The sequence below is a fragment of the Schistocerca piceifrons genome, chromosome 3, assembly GCF_021461385.2.
Source record: "Schistocerca piceifrons isolate TAMUIC-IGC-003096 chromosome 3, iqSchPice1.1, whole genome shotgun sequence".
Classification (NCBI taxonomy): domain Eukaryota; kingdom Metazoa; phylum Arthropoda; class Insecta; order Orthoptera; family Acrididae; genus Schistocerca; species Schistocerca piceifrons.
In genome coordinates this window covers 254004098-254021338 of record NC_060140.1, presented here as the reverse complement: position 1 = coordinate 254021338, position 17241 = coordinate 254004098, and the positions used below count along the sequence as shown (strand labels likewise).

Here is a 17241-nt window from a genome sequence, read left to right as displayed (position 1 = left end):
AATTAATTCTTTCACTTCATTTTTAATATTTACAATATGTCTCATATTTCAACTTTTCTTCCTCCAGTGTGCTTTTAGATCTATAAGCAGTACCATGAAACTTAATTGCATTTCTTATTTATTTAATGCTATAATATCAATTAATACTATTAAATTTTACAAAGATATTTGCAACTTTATGTTCCATATTGGTACACTATGTTATCAAGATAAATATTCTGTTCCTGCACTGTGAATTGTAGAAATAATTCCACATAATCTGAAAAGTATTAATAATCTAGTATCTTTTATCAAATTCCTTTGAATTAAAAATTGTTTGTTATTTTTCTTTGAGTGTATGGAAGATCTCAGCTATGCACAACAAAACTTTACTAGTTCTATGTTGAGAATGGCATAGAATAAATGACAAAAGTTAAACATTTAAAAATAAATTTATTTCACACTTTGTACATTAATACTGCTATTAACAGACAATAAAATATCTAATTCACATTGTGCACCAAGATATTTTCTGTTATCACAAACGATGTATTTAAAACCCATTTTAGAATCGTAGTCTATCAGGCACAAAGGCACTGTTTTAATGTATGAACAACCACCCTTCATATCTATCTCAGATACCATTCAAAGTGCTTGAAGTATATTTCATCAAATATATTCTAACAATACATGTGTTGGAAATAATTAAATATGTGAAGAAGAGAGTAACATGACAAATATTTTTATTATGAAATTAGAGCAATCCTTGCAGAAAATTCCCTAGAAGTGTCAACAACAAAAGATCACACTAGTCACAATTCCCTTTTTAATTTTCCTTTTTTTGTGTGATTATGTAGATAAAAGATTATTTAGCTTATGTTTGGATAGCATTCAAGATTTCTTTATAACAGTGGAATGCTTACCTACTTCATATTCTGAAACACTTAAATTTCTCTCAACTTCCCATCACACTTCCAAATTCCATATACGCATGTGCTTGAAACATGAGATTTATTTGTTAAAATTTTTGTGGAAGTGAAATAGCTTTTTTTATCTCAAGGTACGAGAATAAAAAAATTATTTTCCACCACAAAAATTTCATTTGCTGAATGGCATGGCTCAGCAAATACTGTTTCTTGTCAAAATCATGGAAAAAGAGCAACCGTTAACAAGTAACTCAATGTCTCCTTGCTGCCTCCAGCAGTCTTAAAATATACAAAAACAGATTAATAATATCAAGATAAAGATTTATTGTGGCCAATATATACTCTTCAGCAGACAGTTTCTCCATCAGCATCTGCAACATAAAATGCATCAAATAGCAGGTACATTACCTTCCCAAAATGCCAAGTTCAAATCAAACCACACAATTACTATATAGGAATGCAAATTTTATTTACCTGTGTATCATAAATGATGAAAAGTGAGAAGAGGAAGGCTCCACCAGCAGACAAAAGAAGCTCAAGAGCTGTGCTACCAATAAATATTTGTAGGAGACCTCCAACCATTAAAACACACAGTCCAGCAAATAACCTGTAAATTGAGAATGTTATATCTTACTCATTTAGCAAGGATGGTATGTTTCTCCCAATTTCAAGTCATACGAACTTATTTGTAACATCATTTAAATGTTTATGTTCATATTGCTATGTAGTTTTTTTTATCTGTGTTGAATGAAGTAAAGGCAGTATTAAAAAAATAAACAAATAAAAAAGCTTAGGGTAGTGACTATGATATTCTCAACACACACAGATGGAGACAGTTGTTGATTGCCACATAAACAAGACGTAAATCAGCTACCTTTTGGAGGGAATCCTCTCATGAGCTATAGAAAAACACACACACACACACACACACACACACACACACACACACACACACACACACACACATTCCACCAGGTCTTTTCATCACTACATTTATACTATTATACAGAGCATTGTGTGTCTGAGGTACAGTCATGATTATGATGCAGAACCATTTCTTCTTCTTCTTCTTTTTCCTCTTCCTCCTCCTCCTCAGTCTTTGTCCTGGGATGCAGAGGTTCACCCATTTGGCTCTCTGTTTCCCCTTGGTGCAATCTTGTACATGGGCAGGGTGGAGCCTCCTCTCTTAAGATCTAGGAGAGTATCTGCCCAACAGTGCCTTGGTCTCCCAATAGGTTGTTTGTCATTGTTTTCAAATGACAACCTGTCTTTTGCTATTGTTTCTTGATCTGCTCAAAGTACTTGTCCATACCACTTTCCCTCATCTTCTCAGTTTTAGGTGCCACTTGGTACTGCCTGCAGATTTCATCATGGGTCACATAATCACAAAGTGTCATGTCAGATGACCAGTAAAGCATTATGTTTTCCATGAAAGCAAATCTCTGTCTGCTTCTTTTGTGCAAGACAACATTCTACACCGTGCAAGAAAAGTGGACAGATTGCACACCTGTTGTTTTCTACCATTTACACCATGCATTGATAACGCAGTTTGTGATTTTTCAAACAAGTGAGCCTTTGGCAGCGATTTTAACATATTTGTGTTTGACAGATCTATGCAGTTGATCTTGATTGTGTGTATATTTTTGCATCTGTTAATGGGTATTCAATCTTCTTTATAGTGGTGCATGGACCAGATTGCTCAAGGCAGTTCTCCCAGGCTTGGACATGTCATTCAAGGTCTTTATTGTGTTCTGCAGCAAGTACAAAATCTGCAGTATTTGGTAGCGTCAAAGCTCCTACTTTCTGAATTTCTGATTTCAGTTAGTTTCTCAGGTACTTCATGACCATGTATGGCAAACCATATCAGATCAAGGGGTATTATGCCAAAAGCCTTGACCACATCCAAGAAAGCAAAGTGAAGATACATACTGTCCTCTCAATGCTTCTCTTTCTCTCAATCCATCTTTACTTTTGACTCAGTCCTATTGCATCTAGACTGGAGCTGACACAGTGCTTACCAATACACTATATTTACCATGTACTCTCTTTGAGGCCTCTCCCTTTGTCTCCCACAGTCCTCACAACAGGGAGATCCTTCTCATCACAGAGTATGAATGACCTGCCTCTCCTGCCCAGCCTATCCATCTTTCCATCCAGAGGAACTATCTGACAACACCGAAAGCTAGGAATAGCTTTTTCCTCTAATTTAAGAGTGTCTACGGGAGTACTGCAATTTCAGCTATTGAAGGTAAGTGTTAGCCAGCCTTTTTGCTTTTATTAACAAAACCTGAATAACTGCCTGATTATCAGCCAAATGTTGAAAGGCACAGGAACAAACCAAATATTCATAAAATGCACAAAAAATTAATTTCAGATTATTTTGTGGCTATTACCAAAAATGTTTAGCGGGATGGTAACTAACGAACTTTACGAATATCCCTTGAATAGGGCCTGTGTAACTGCCTGGTGCACTATATCCCAATCTGCCTTATGACAACCACACATTTTTTTGAGAAGGAATGCAATAGCTGTGACCTCAAATCAGTACTGTGTTATACTACAGCATGCCATTTTTAATCATGTCTTCTGACTGGTTTGATGTGGCCTGGAATGAACCTTCTCTTGTGGTAACCTCATCCTCTCACAGTAGTGCTTGCACCTTATGTCTTCAGCTTTTTGTTTGATGTATTCCAATCTCTGTCTTCCCCTACAGTTTTTAGACTCCACAGATTCCTCTAGTGCCTTGGAAGTTATCCCATTGTGTCGTAACATGTCCTATCCTCCTATCCCATTTTCTAACCTGTGTTTTCCATACATTCCTTCCTTTGCAGATTTTCACTTTCAGTTTTCCAAGAATTCATGATTCACTACCACGTAATGCTGTGCCCTAAACATACATCAGAAGTTTCTTTCTCAGATTATGTTCGGTTCTATCAGACTTCTCTTGGCTAGGAATGTCCTCTTATCCAGCGCTAATCTGCTTTTTATGTACTACTTGCTTCATCTGCCATGTGTTACAGTTTTTATAAGGTAGCAGAATTTGTTAATTTCATCTACTTTACAGTCACCAAGTTTGATGTTAAGTTTATCATTAATTTCATCATTACTTTCTTTTTCTTTTTTTTCTCAAAAAACACGGTCTGAAGATGGGACACTGTGATATCGCACAGAATACGACAAGCTTTTGTGAATGCAGGGGTTGCTCAACCAGTGCTTGTGGATTTTCATTACACGACAAACGTTTATTCTGAGAGTTTACATAGCCACATAGGTGGAATCATTCCTCATCACAGAACCATGTGTATTGCTATATTCCTGGCCTCTGAGCAATGAATTTCTGAAACCAATGGCAAAATGTAATGCGTTTTGTCTTTGTGTGTTTAGTCTTTATCACTGACATTCAGTACCTGAACAACAGTAAACGAGTTTAGATACAGGCTGGCTTTCTTCGCAACTTGGTGACAAGTGCTCTGTGACATTACACATTCGTGAAATAAGTGTCACACAGACTTTGCAGGTGAGGCCAACAACTGTTGTTTCACATCAGTCACGTTTTTTTCCAATAATGGTGGCCGTCCCTTGCCATGAAGATCCAATACCATTCCACTGCTCTCCATCTTGTTCACTAACTCTTGTATGCAGCATTTTAATGGTATATGCTGGTCACCAAACCATTCAACGAACATTCGCATGGAACCAGTAATGCAATCTTATTCCTCAACATACGTGTCCTCTTTGACAGAATAGTAATACATTGTCACTAAACACTGAACAGTGAGCTCCAGCTACAGTAATGTGTGGAAACACACTGTTGTGTCAAACAATGCTGAACTGTAACCATATCAAATGTCACAAATTACACAGTGCAATTTCAACAGAACTGCTGCACATGTTTGTAGAGCCTATTCCGAGTGCGACACCCTGTGTATGCTGAATCAGTCCTTCCAACAACAATTTCTGCCTCAATTTCTCCCCAATTTCCTGTAGCCATTCTGCCTGAGCTTCTCTGCACTTACTATTTACTTCATTCCTCTGTGACATATTTCTGTATTCCTGAACTTCTCTGAGTACTTTTATACTTCCTCCTTTTGTCAATCAATTGAAATATTTTCTCTGTTGCCCAAATTTCCTCACAGTTACCTTCCTTGTGCCTATGTTTGTCCAACTTCGGTGACGCCTTCTCAGACACATATATTATTCATCAACTGACTGTCTACTGTTGCATTCGTGATCACTATGTGTACAGCCTCAAGAGCTTCAAACGCATCTAATCATTCCTGAGTACTTCCCTATCCCAATTCTTTGCACACTGTTTCTTCCACGCAAGTCTCTTATAGGTCAGTCTACATTTTATCAACGCTAAATTGTGATCTAGGTTACATTGGCCCCTGTGTTCACCTAACAATCAAGCAGGAATCTACCTGTAGCCCCCCAAGCCTTTTCCAAGTACACCTCCTTCTATCACAATTTTTGAATGGTCTATTCGCAATTACTACCTGAAAATTATTGCAGAACTAAGTTAGTCTTCCTCCTCTCTCATTCTTACATTTTTTTTGAGTCATCAGTAATCTGATTGGTTTGATGTGGCCTGTCAAGATTCCTCTCCTGTGCCAACTAATTCACCTCCGAGTAGCACTTGCAACATACGTTCTCAATTATTTGTTGGACGTTACCCTCTACAGCACACTCTAGTACTATGGTAGTTATTTCCTGAAGTCCTAACAGATGCCCTGTAATCCTGTACCTTCTTCTTGTCAATGTTTCCCATATACTCCTTTCCTTGGAAATTCGGTGCAGAACTTCCTCATTTCTTACCTTATCGGGCAACCTAATTTTCAACATTCTTCCATAGCACCACACCTCAAATGCTTTGATTCTCTTCTTTTCTGGTTTTCCCACAGTTCATGTTTCACTACCATACAATACATACTTCAAATGTACATTCTCAGAAATTTCTTCTTCAAATTAAAGTCTATGTTTGATATTAGTAGATTTCCCTTGGCCAGGAATACCCTTTTTGCACTGCTACCTGGGTAGCACAATTCCTTAACTTCACCTACTTTGTGATCACCAATCCTGATCGTAAGTTTCTTGCAGTTCTCGTTTCTCCTACTTCTCATTATATTTGTAAATTCCTTGACTTACTCCTAATCCATGTTGTGCACTCATTACACCATTCATTTCATTCAGCACATCCTGTAATTCTTCTTCACTTTCACTAAGGATAGCGACGTCTTTCACTAAGGATAGCGATGTCATCAGCATACTGTATCACTAATATCCTACCACATTTAATTTTATTCCACTCTTGAATCTTTCTTTTATTTTTGTCATTTCTTCTTCAATGTATAGATTGAACAGTAAGCGCAGAAGACTACATTCCTGACTTATACCATTTTTAACTTGAGCACTTCGTTCTTAGTCTTCCCCTCTTGAACACTATTTCTAGGTAGACAAATGCTATGAATGTGTCCTAATTTTTCTTTAGTCTTGCTTCCACTATCAATCGCAATGCCAGATCTGCCTCTCTAATGCCCTTGCCTTTCCTAAAGCCAAACTGATTGTCATCCAATGCATCCTCAATTTTCTTTTCCATTTTTCTGTACATTATTGTTGTCAGCAACTTGGATGCATGAGCTGTTAATCTGATTGTGTGATGATTCTCACACTTCTCAGCCCTTGCAATTGTCAGAATTGCGTGGATTATGTTTTCTGAAAGTTTTACAGTATATCGCTAGTCTCTCACATTCTACACACAAACTTTTTTACCACCTCCACCAACGATTTTAGAAATTCAGACGGAATGTTACATAACCCTTCCACCTTATTCAATCTTAATTCTTCCAAAGCTCTTTTAAATTCCAATTCTAATACTGGATCCTCTATCTCTTCTATATTGACCCCTGTTTCTTTTTTTATCATGTTTTAAGATAGGACTTCTAAGCACTCTTTCCACCTACCCACTCTCTCCTCTGCATTTAACAGTGGAATATCCCCATTACACTCTTAATGTCGCCACACTTGTTTTCAATTTCACCGAGGGCTGTACTGGCTTTCATATATGGCGAGTCACTTCTTCCAACAATCATTTCTTTTTCTCTCTCTTGACATTTTTCATGCAGCCATTTTGCCTTAGCTTGCCTGAACGCCCGATTTATTGCATTCCTATCTGACTTGTATTTATGTATTCCTTAATTTCCCTGAACATTTTTTTACTTCCTTCTTTCATCCATCAACTGAAGCATTTCTTCTGTTATCCATGGTTTCTTCTCAGTTACCTTCCTTGTTCCTATGATTTCCTTTCCAAATTCTGTGGTTACCATTTTTAGAGATGTCCATTCCTCTTCAATTGAACTGCCTCCTGAGCTATTCCTTATCACAGTATCTATAGCCTTAGAGAACTCTTTATTCCTTAGTGCTTCTGCATCCCACTTCTTTGCACACTGATTCTTCCTGACTAGCCTCTTAAACTTCAGCCTATTGTTCATCACTACTAAATTGTTATCTGAGTCTATATCTGTTCGTGGGTATGCTTTACAATCCAGTATTTGATTTTGGAATCTCTGCCTGACTATGATGTAATCTAACTGAAGTCTTTCCATATCTCCTGGCCTTTTCCTAGTATACCTCCGTCTCTTGTGATTCTTGATCAGACTATTCACTAGTACCAGCCGAAATTTATTGCAGAACTCAATTAGTCTTTCTCCTCTATTATTCCTAGTACCAATCCCATATTGGCCTGTAACCCTTCTTCTACTCCTTCCCTTACAAACACATTCCAGTTCGCCATGACTATTAAGAGTTTCATCTCCCTCTGTGCAGTGAATCGCCGATTCAGTATCCTCATATATTCTCTCTCTCTCTCTCTCTCTCTCTCTCTCTCTCTCTCTCTCTCTCTCTCCATCTTCAACGTGTGACATCGGGATGTATACCTAAACTACCATTGTCGGTGTTGGTTTGCTGTTGATAACAACCCTACCACTGAACTATTCACAGTAACTCACACTCTGCCTTACCTTCCCATTCATAATGAAACCTACCCCCCACTAAACCATTTTCTGCTAGATTGAGCCTTAACATTTCTCTTCTCATATTTTCTAGGTTCCCTACCACGTTCAAACTTCTGTCATTCCATGCCCTGACTTGTCGAACGTTATTCCTTTGTTGGTTATTCAAACAGTGTTCCTTTGTTGGTAATTCAATCTTTTTCTCATGTTCTCCTTTGGCAGTACCCTCCTGGAGATCTGAATGTGGGACTAGTTTCATTTTTACTATCAAGCCGACATTCTCCCATAACTCTTTTTCCTATTCTCTTCCCTGTTACCACATTCCAATCGCCACTGATTATTACATAATCGGCTCCTTTTAAAAACTGAATTATCCCATCAGTATACTCGTATTTGAGTGACAGTTAAATGAAAGTGAGACAGACAGAAAAAAGTAAGCATACTGTTTACTATTTCAAAAGTAATTGGCATAATTGCTAATACATTTATCCCACTGTGAAACAAGATGGTCAATGCCTTCATGGAAAAAAAGCTTGCAGATGCCTACGAACCACGATAGTATCCTTGGCCATAAACATCTTTCTTCAGGGTACCAAAAATATGGAAATCAGATGCGGAGGGATCGAGACTGTATAGATGATGTGCAAGGGCTTCTCAGCGAAACTTCTGCAGTGTACTCTGAAAAACCTCGGTAATATGGGCACTGACCACCTTGTCTCACAGTAGGATAAATGCATTAACAGTTACAGTGATTACCTTTGAAATAACAAACAATTTACTTGTTTTTTTTTTCCCATTTGTCTCATTTTCATTTAATTTTCCCTTGTATTTCCTTCACATAATTTTCTGCATATTGTTGTTGACATTTGTTTGCTGTCAGTTCTGCGGTAACCAACTCTAGACTAAACTGTTCAGAGTAACTCACTCTTTGCCGTGTTTTTCTATTTGTAACCAATCCTACTCCCACTGTACCATTTTCTGTTGCTGTTGAAGTTATCCTATATTTGTCTGAACAGAAATCCTTATCTTCCTTCCATTTCACTTCAGTAACTCTCATTAAACATAAACTGAGCCTTTGCTTTTTCTGTTTCAAATTTTCTGGCTTCCTTATTCTGACATACAGCACCCTGACCCTTGGTATGTTACCCTTTAATTAGTTATTCAATTTTTCTTCTTCTTAAGTTTACGTTCCCCTTGGCAGTCTCCTTCAGAAGATTCATATGGGAAACTAATTTGGAATCATCTACCAATAGAGAGATAATCACGACGCTTTTTCAATTACAGGCCACATATCCTAGGGATAGATATTCCGTGTCTTTATGCAGTGGTTTCCACTGCCTTCTGCATCCTCACACTGTTGAGCATTGTTGATTCTTCTGAGTTTTAGGGGCACTTTTCCCATCACAAGGGCAATAGGTTTTACAGAGACTTTGTCTGCCCCTCCATCCTCTTCTTTTGGACAACGCCTTTGGCAGATCAAGTGTGACGTCTTATACCGCTATGGTTTTGAGTGAATAATTCTCTGGTCATTTGATTTTTTTGTGGGGTACCACTGGTTGGCTCTCACGGTCCTTTGTTCAACCCAGCATAATTTCTTCTTCTCTTGGTATACCAAAGCACTGTGGTCCACACATGTTCCACTGGAACTACCGAATTACTTTGACAAGCAATATTAAAAATTTTGTGCTATTTGGCCTGCAATGAACACATACAAAAATGTGAGAATAACAGTCAACACTCAGTCAATGTTATCTTATATCGTAATTGAAGAAAATGACATTACATTGATCTTCCTGTGTTACTTGTCTTTAGTCATTTATCATCTTCACAGTGTGGGTGATCTTTATAAACCAAAAATTAATTCTGCCACACCTCCATTTATTCTGTAAGTGCAGTCTGTTGTCTATTTTATTTGCAGATGATGCAGAGAGAACATTTTAGCCCCTTACAAGTAGCAAGTACTAATGTAAAAGGTTATGTTTCTCTTGTACGTACAACTGTAAGATCTTCATAATATTTAGTGATGACAACTGAGTCAACCAAGCAAGGTTGTAACTGATTTTCTACATATTTTTTATTGATCTCAATGTATGCAGTAAGTCAGTCATGGCCTATTTATATTATTTTAGTATGAAAATGTATGTCAAGGTATTATAGTATGAACCACTACTATTGTCCACTGTCATGTGGACATAAAACTCTTTTCTCTGTGGTTTTGAAGGTAGGTATTCCGATTTATAAGGAAAGACCATGGTGCAGGTGATTCTGTACCAACATATCATTGCTTGTTTCTTTTACTGTCAATTCACTTTTATAACTCTTACTTAAAAGTGCCATCTTGCAGCACAGAGGGACAAATGCTGTTATGCTAATAGAATGTTGAACTTGGAAATTAGTAATAATCTATTAATGTAATAATGCTTGAAACATCCCCACTCCTGACAGCCTCAAAGAGCTGTATCTGTGAAACGACTGAGTGAAGAATGTGTATAAAAAAAAAAAAAAAAAAAAAAATGGAAAAGAGCGTTTGGCCCCTTGCGGGGCAGGTCCGGCCACCTTGGTGCAGGTCTTATTACATTCAACGCCACATTGGGTGGCCTGCATGCTGGATGGGGATGAAATAATGATGAAGACAACACAACACCCAGTCCCTGAGCAGAGAAAATCTCCGACCCAGCCGGGAATCGAACCCGGGCCCATAGGATGGCAATCCGTTATGCTGACCAGTCAGCTATCGGGGCGGACAAGAATGTGTGTACTTATGATATTTCCCCTTTGGAGTGGACCACACAATCACCTCTTGACATATGTTCATTTCTTTCTTAAACATATGGTATAGTTGGATACGGTGTTGCTAAGCACTTACCCAAGGCCCAAGAATGAGAAATCCTTCTTTGTTTGGAATGTGAAAGCTGTAAGTCCTGCGACAACAGCTAAGGTGATCACAAAAGCCTGCAGGACGACTGCCTGCTCGAAGTACGTCAGCACTACACCAATTGTGTAGGCTTGTACAACCGTCTGAAAAAAAAAGAAAGGATGCAATAACAAACTCTTCTGGGTAAAAACGATTGATAAAATGATTTACTGAAGTCTGCAAAGGAAATATGATGATAATTGTTCTGTAAGATTTTTAGCACCAAATACAGGTACTACCTGACAAGTACATAACAGTTATAATGGAGGTACAATACTGGTACACAAAGTAATTAAAGAGTGTTTCAAGTGAATGAAATGGAAATATACAAATGAACAAGAGAAATTAACTTGCAAAAAAAGTTAATTAAACATATAGCAGGATTGACAGAGAAGAAAATGTATGTTTGTAACAGGAACACACATTATCGTAAGAGTATGCATTAATATTTTATGTATGTGAAAACAATTCAGCACTGACCACATTCACTTGATGCTAAACTCAGAATTTCAACCAACTTGATGAAATATTCTTATTCCTATCTAACGCATTCTTCTACTGCTAATCTTTCAAGTCTGCTAAGTGCTATCCCCATCATTTGTCTGCAGACAAGTTGATGCCAGTCCCCAATGTTTGTTTACTGGTATTAAAAGGAAAAGATCATAAAATTTTGTGTACTGATGTTGATAACATAAAATGAAGGTTTCAGATTAATATGAAAGAATGAATTTCAAAATTTAAATATTTATATCTGTATCATTATGTATTAAATGAAAAACTAGTCATTCAACACTTGAAAACTCCACAAAGTAGTAGAGGAAATGATAAAAGACAAACAAACGAAAGGAACGATAAGAGGGGGTATAATAAAAGGGATGTATAAGATATGTAACAACAGAAACAAATACAAATGGAACAAAATATGAACCCAGGAAAATGAGACTGATGGAGTGACATGAGTGAGAACATGGAAACATGCTGCAATTAGCACAGGGGAAGCAGGAAACCAAGTAGAGAAATTGCACGACCAGGTACAGGGGGAGGGGCAGGGTACAAGTAAAACTCAATACTGAGCAGCATATTTAGTTACAGGATTCTCAAATTTGGTCTAGGTCAAACATGAAAATTTAATAAAACTGATACTGCATTTTTTTAAAGAATAGCATTCTCCTTTTTTTTGACTTTTTTATGCAAATAGTTTCCATGATAGATGTATTTGTATTTGTATTTGCCACTGACACTTTTCTTGACCTTTCTTTCCTATATGTAGATTTATTCCTGCATTCACTCACCTCAGGAGCCTTCTGAACCACTAACCCCCCACCTTTTTGATGGCTTACATCTAGTCACTTCATGGAATATTCTAACATGTCCATCTGTCCACCCTCCTGTCATTGCAGCATTTACTGTCAGATAAGCAGATAGCTTCATTCTACTTCATTGTGACTGCTCACATCTTAGCAGCTCACCTTCAAACTGAATAACAGCCTATCTTAATTTTTCCACTCTGAATTTCTAAAAACTTGTTTCAATGTAGATCCTCAACACAAGGTAAATAAAGTTTCTGCAACTCTATAAATTCATTCCCAGTGATCTGTGTTATCTGCTTTTTGAGAAATAGTTCTGATCCTTATTAAGAGGCGGGAACTTAAAACCTACAAAACAGGTGAGCTTTTGCCGACACACTGAAGACGAAGATAAATCAAACAATTTTCTGAACCACCCACTATACAGCAATAATTTAGAGTGTGTTATTCGGGTACACAGATACTTTTAAGTCTTCAAGTTCTGCGCATCACTATGCCGCGAGACTGACAGTACTTTCTACAAAAAAAATATTAAGATTTCCATATCCTCTGTGTGTGTGTGTGTGTGTGTGTGTGTGTGTGTGGAGAGGGGGGGGGGGGGGAGGGTGCAAAGATGTTACTTGTGTCTTCACAAATCCTTATGGGGCTGGTATGTAAGGAAGTAAAGAATAGTTTACATACTCCACTCTTTTTTTTTTAAAAAAAAAAAAAAATAAAAAAAAAAAAAAAAAAAATAAACATTAGAATTTTCTATATATGTTTTCATTAGATACAGACATTACTTTTCAAGTGTGGCCAATAAGCTAGAATAACATTCATGACATTTCTAGGCTTAAAAACACAGTCTCATATTACAGGTGTATTTCAAAATTGTTCATGACACAATGACAAATGTAAAACCTACAGACAAAGAGCAACTTTTCGCAGCTGCGAAACATTTCTAACAAAACCTATGAATAATTTGCTGATGTGCATCATATCAAAAACACTTCATACCCACCACCCCAATTGCTCATTTAAATCTCACTTTTACTTGAAAATATCCCTCCCATTGTAAGGTGTAATTTTTATTATATATGGATTCTTCCATTACTTCTTGGTAGAACAATTTCATATACAACATTGAAAAACAAGTACTATGATTTTTGTGTATTTCGAACTAGTTTTTGGTTTATTAGGCCTTCATCAGGAAACAACTGTTTGCTGCACGGCATAAGTTAATAGTGATCAGTTAGATAGTTCTCAATCAATGTCATGACCTCAAAAACTATGGCATTGTAACAATGTAACCTGTAATATTGTAAGACTATGTATTTTAATTAGTCTGTATAATAATGTCCATTGCCAAAATTTTAGTTTACAATGTTAAAAAATATGTTTGTTGCACAACATAAATGAAGAGTGATCAGTTTAACAGTTTCTCAGCCAATGTCAAAACCTCACAAAATTTAGCATTATAGCCATTTAACCCGTAATATTGGGCAGTTTAATTATTTATTGTACTTAAAATTGTCCATTGTGTAAAGTATAATTTAGTGTTAAGAAACAAGTCTGATGCACAATACAATGCAAGTGACTGTATCTTTGCTTATAATGTTTGGTTACCTAAGAACTACGGTCCTTTCCGACACCAGTCAGTTGTTTCCCGATGATGGTCTAATAAGCCAAAAACTACTTTGAAATAAAAATTAATAGAACAAAAATAGTGTACTTCTTATTCAACTTTAAAACTTATTTTATTTACAATATTATATTACCAAAAAATGCAATGACAATTTGCAACAATGCAACAAATGTTAAATATTGTACATAAATTCCACATACCTTATAGAAACTGAGCTACATTCACATAAAAGGAAGTACATTAGAATTTGGAAGATTTTTACTTACAAAGCAGCCTAGTAATATGAAGTTTGTTGGCGTTTCTCTCTTCTTGATATGTAAAGCCACAAGGATTACAAGGCTTAGAATAAAGGCAATTGATAACAGCCAGTCACTGTGAAAGAAGGAACCATATATATAAGTAAATTCTTAAATTTTGTTTGAATATATGTTTGCCTATGAAATAATAACCTAAATAGTTTTATCAGATGTTTAATGTGTGTTAAAAATGAAAAACACTTTACCATTTGGCCTTGAAGCCAATGTTTTAAACACTATGGTCCATTAACAAAAGAGCAGTATGGTAACATTAGGCAGTTTGTGAAGGTGAATTTCTGAACAGTTGTGTTGCTTAATGACAAAATGACAACTACATCCAGTGTTATCAGGTACATGATATTTTTTTATCTTTGATTATATACCACAGATTTTCATTTATCATATGTTATTCTGTTCACTTGGTTAAATGTTTTCTTATTTCACTACAGAACATTAATACAGTTACAAACTGAGTAAAAGAGATTATTCAGTTACTCACTTATTGTGAACAGCTGCACGAACTGGTGGACTTGTCATACAAACAGTTGCAACAACAACAGTGATCAACAACTGGCCTGTGAGTAACCCATAGACTTTGCGCAGGAAGCCTGTAAAGAAATTACGGTTCAGTACAACGTGATAAGTGACTGGCTGTTTCAGTGATGGACTAAACACTGAGAAACTGTTTTAGAATCATGACTGCCAAAGTCTTTACACCGCAGACATTGAAATTACCCCTTAATATCTTCCACCGCACAAATTACAGGTAAGAACAAGAAATCAACATTGTTTTTGAACACAAGACTATGAATACGAATTCAGGCTCCCAGTACACCAAGTCATATCCTGTTTACATTATCTATTAGTCTAATGGTAATAAATGGATTTGTTTCCTTGCCAGGTGAGTGTGTAGGTAAAAATATGCGTGAGGGACAATTTTTTTATCTAGTCTGAAAACATTAAGGTAGAAGAGAGTATGGCATTTATTAGAATAATGGCTAGGTTTACATTTGAAAGTTCATTCTCTCCTTACAAGAAGAATGAAACTTTCCTAGATTCAAAGCATGAATCACTGTATGCACCCTAAAAAGCACCTCTAATTGAAAATTCCTGCATAATGGAAGGCACAAAGAATTTCAACATTCTATGTCTACCTACGAGGGTAAGTCAATTATTATCCGCAAAGTAGTTATAAAATTTTATTGTAATCAAATAGGGAACTTACAAGAACACCATTTTTCAACATAGTCTCCTTGTGTTTCAACACACTTGGTCCACTGTCGTACAAGCTTTCTGATGCCCTCATAAAAGAAGGTTCTCAGTTGAGCTGCGTGCCAGGAATGCACCGCTTCTTTCACTGCTTCGTCCGAGGCAAATCGACGGCCCCTTAATGCCTGTTTGAGTGGACCAAACAAGTGATAGTCAGAATGGGCAAGATCGGGATTATATAGAGGATGATACAGTACTTCAAATTTGAGTTTCTGAAGTGTTTCAACAGTGTGGGCAGAAGTATGCGGACAGGCATTGTCATGCAACAATGCAACACCTTTTGACAGCAATCCTTGGCATGTGCTTTGAATTGCAGGCTTTATCCCGGCAGTAAGCATCTCACAGTGATGTACACTGTTTATTGTTGTGCCCCTTTCCCCATAATGTTCCAGTACTGGACCTTGTGCATCCCAAAAAACCATAAGCATCAGTTTTCCTGCAGACCGGTTGGGTCTTAAACTTTTTCTTGCATGGCGAATTTGGATGTTTATACTCTGCCATTTACTCTTTGGCTCGTAATGATGGATTCATGTTCTGTCACCAGTAATAATCCTGTCTAAGAAGTTACCCCCTTCGTTACCATAGCAATCCAAATGTTTTTTGCAGATGTCCAAGTGTGTTTGTTTATGCAACTGTGTGAGTTGTTTTGGGACCCATCTTGCACAAATTTTATCAACCCCAAGTCTGTCTGGATGATTTTGTAGGCAGCACCACGACTAATTTGCAGACGATGTGCCACCTTGTTAATAGTTAATCGTCTGTCAAAGAGAATCATTTCACGTGGACACTCAATGGTTTTTTCATTTGTGGAGGTAAATGGTCATCCAGGTCCTTCATCGTGCGTAACACTTGTGCGACCATTTTGGAATTTTTCAATCCATTTGTAGACACTCTGTTGTGGCAAAACACTGTTCCCATATTGTATCGAAAGTCTTCGATGAATTTTGGCCCGATATGCCATCTGACCACAAAAAACGGATTACTGAACACTGCTCTTCTTTGGTGCAAATCGACAGTGGAGCAGCCGTGAATAACAGCACGGCAGCGATAATGAAACCAACCTAGCAACTTGAAGATAGCAAAGATATAACAACAAATAAAAGCATGTGTCACCAACCTAAGATGACAGTACTACCATAATAAACAAAAATATAACCAAACTGTGGATGATAACTGACTTACCCTCATACATTACAAAATGCAAAATACAAACTTTTCTCAATGTGTAACAAATATTGCCAACTGAATAACACACCACACAAGGTGGTGCAGTGATTGATGCACTACGCTCTCATTTGGGAGGAATGGGGTTCAACATCGTCATTTATCCACAGTTAAGTTTCCTCTGTTTGCCTTAATAATATAAGGCAAATGCACAGATAATTGCTCTGAAAAGTCTATGTCTGACTCTTTCCCACCTCTGCCCAATCTGAGTTTGTGGCCCTTTTAATTAACAGAACATTAAACCTAACCCTTTTCTTTTCCCTTTACTTCTCAGTAATACTTTCATGCGAAATTATTGAAAAATAATTATTTATGAAGCAAGTAGACTTTGCTTTTACTTAGTACAGCTTTCATCAACCTGAAAGTTGTTTTAACAACAAAGTGCTTTACCAAGCATGCTCCGAATGTCCTTGCCTCACAATTCAAAGTGGATTCTGAGGCATACTGCTCCTTCATATTAACAAACCATCACCAGAAGCTAAAGAAGTGATAACTGACAAAAAAAAAAAAATTGTACGATAAATAGAAGATTGTACCTCAATCCGACATATCCACATCCACCACCGAACCTTACTACTTTATTTTTGAAAAAATTACATGTTGCTAACTAAGAGACAGTGAATTTTAACGTCCAGTATATCTACACGTGATGAATATGCTTTCAGAGAATGTATATATGATTTTTTACATATATT

General features: G+C 36.8%; 1 protein-coding gene across 1 annotated transcript in view; it reads right to left on the bottom strand.

Annotated features, from left to right (window-relative positions):
- Window positions 1–415: 415 nt before the first annotated feature.
- Window positions 416–17241, bottom strand: part of LOC124789996 (protein lifeguard 4-like) — a 28825-nt gene continuing 11999 nt past the window's right edge. The window contains exons 3-7 of the mRNA XM_047257539.1: window positions 14553–14661; window positions 14024–14129; window positions 10779–10930; window positions 1380–1512; window positions 416–1276 (exon numbers count right to left, since the gene is read on the bottom strand). Of these exons, the coding sequence (XP_047113495.1) occupies window positions 1157–1276; window positions 1380–1512; window positions 10779–10930; window positions 14024–14129; window positions 14553–14661 (620 nt within the window). The 3' untranslated portion in view covers window positions 416–1156. The remainder of the gene's footprint in view (window positions 1277–1379; window positions 1513–10778; window positions 10931–14023; window positions 14130–14552; window positions 14662–17241) is intronic.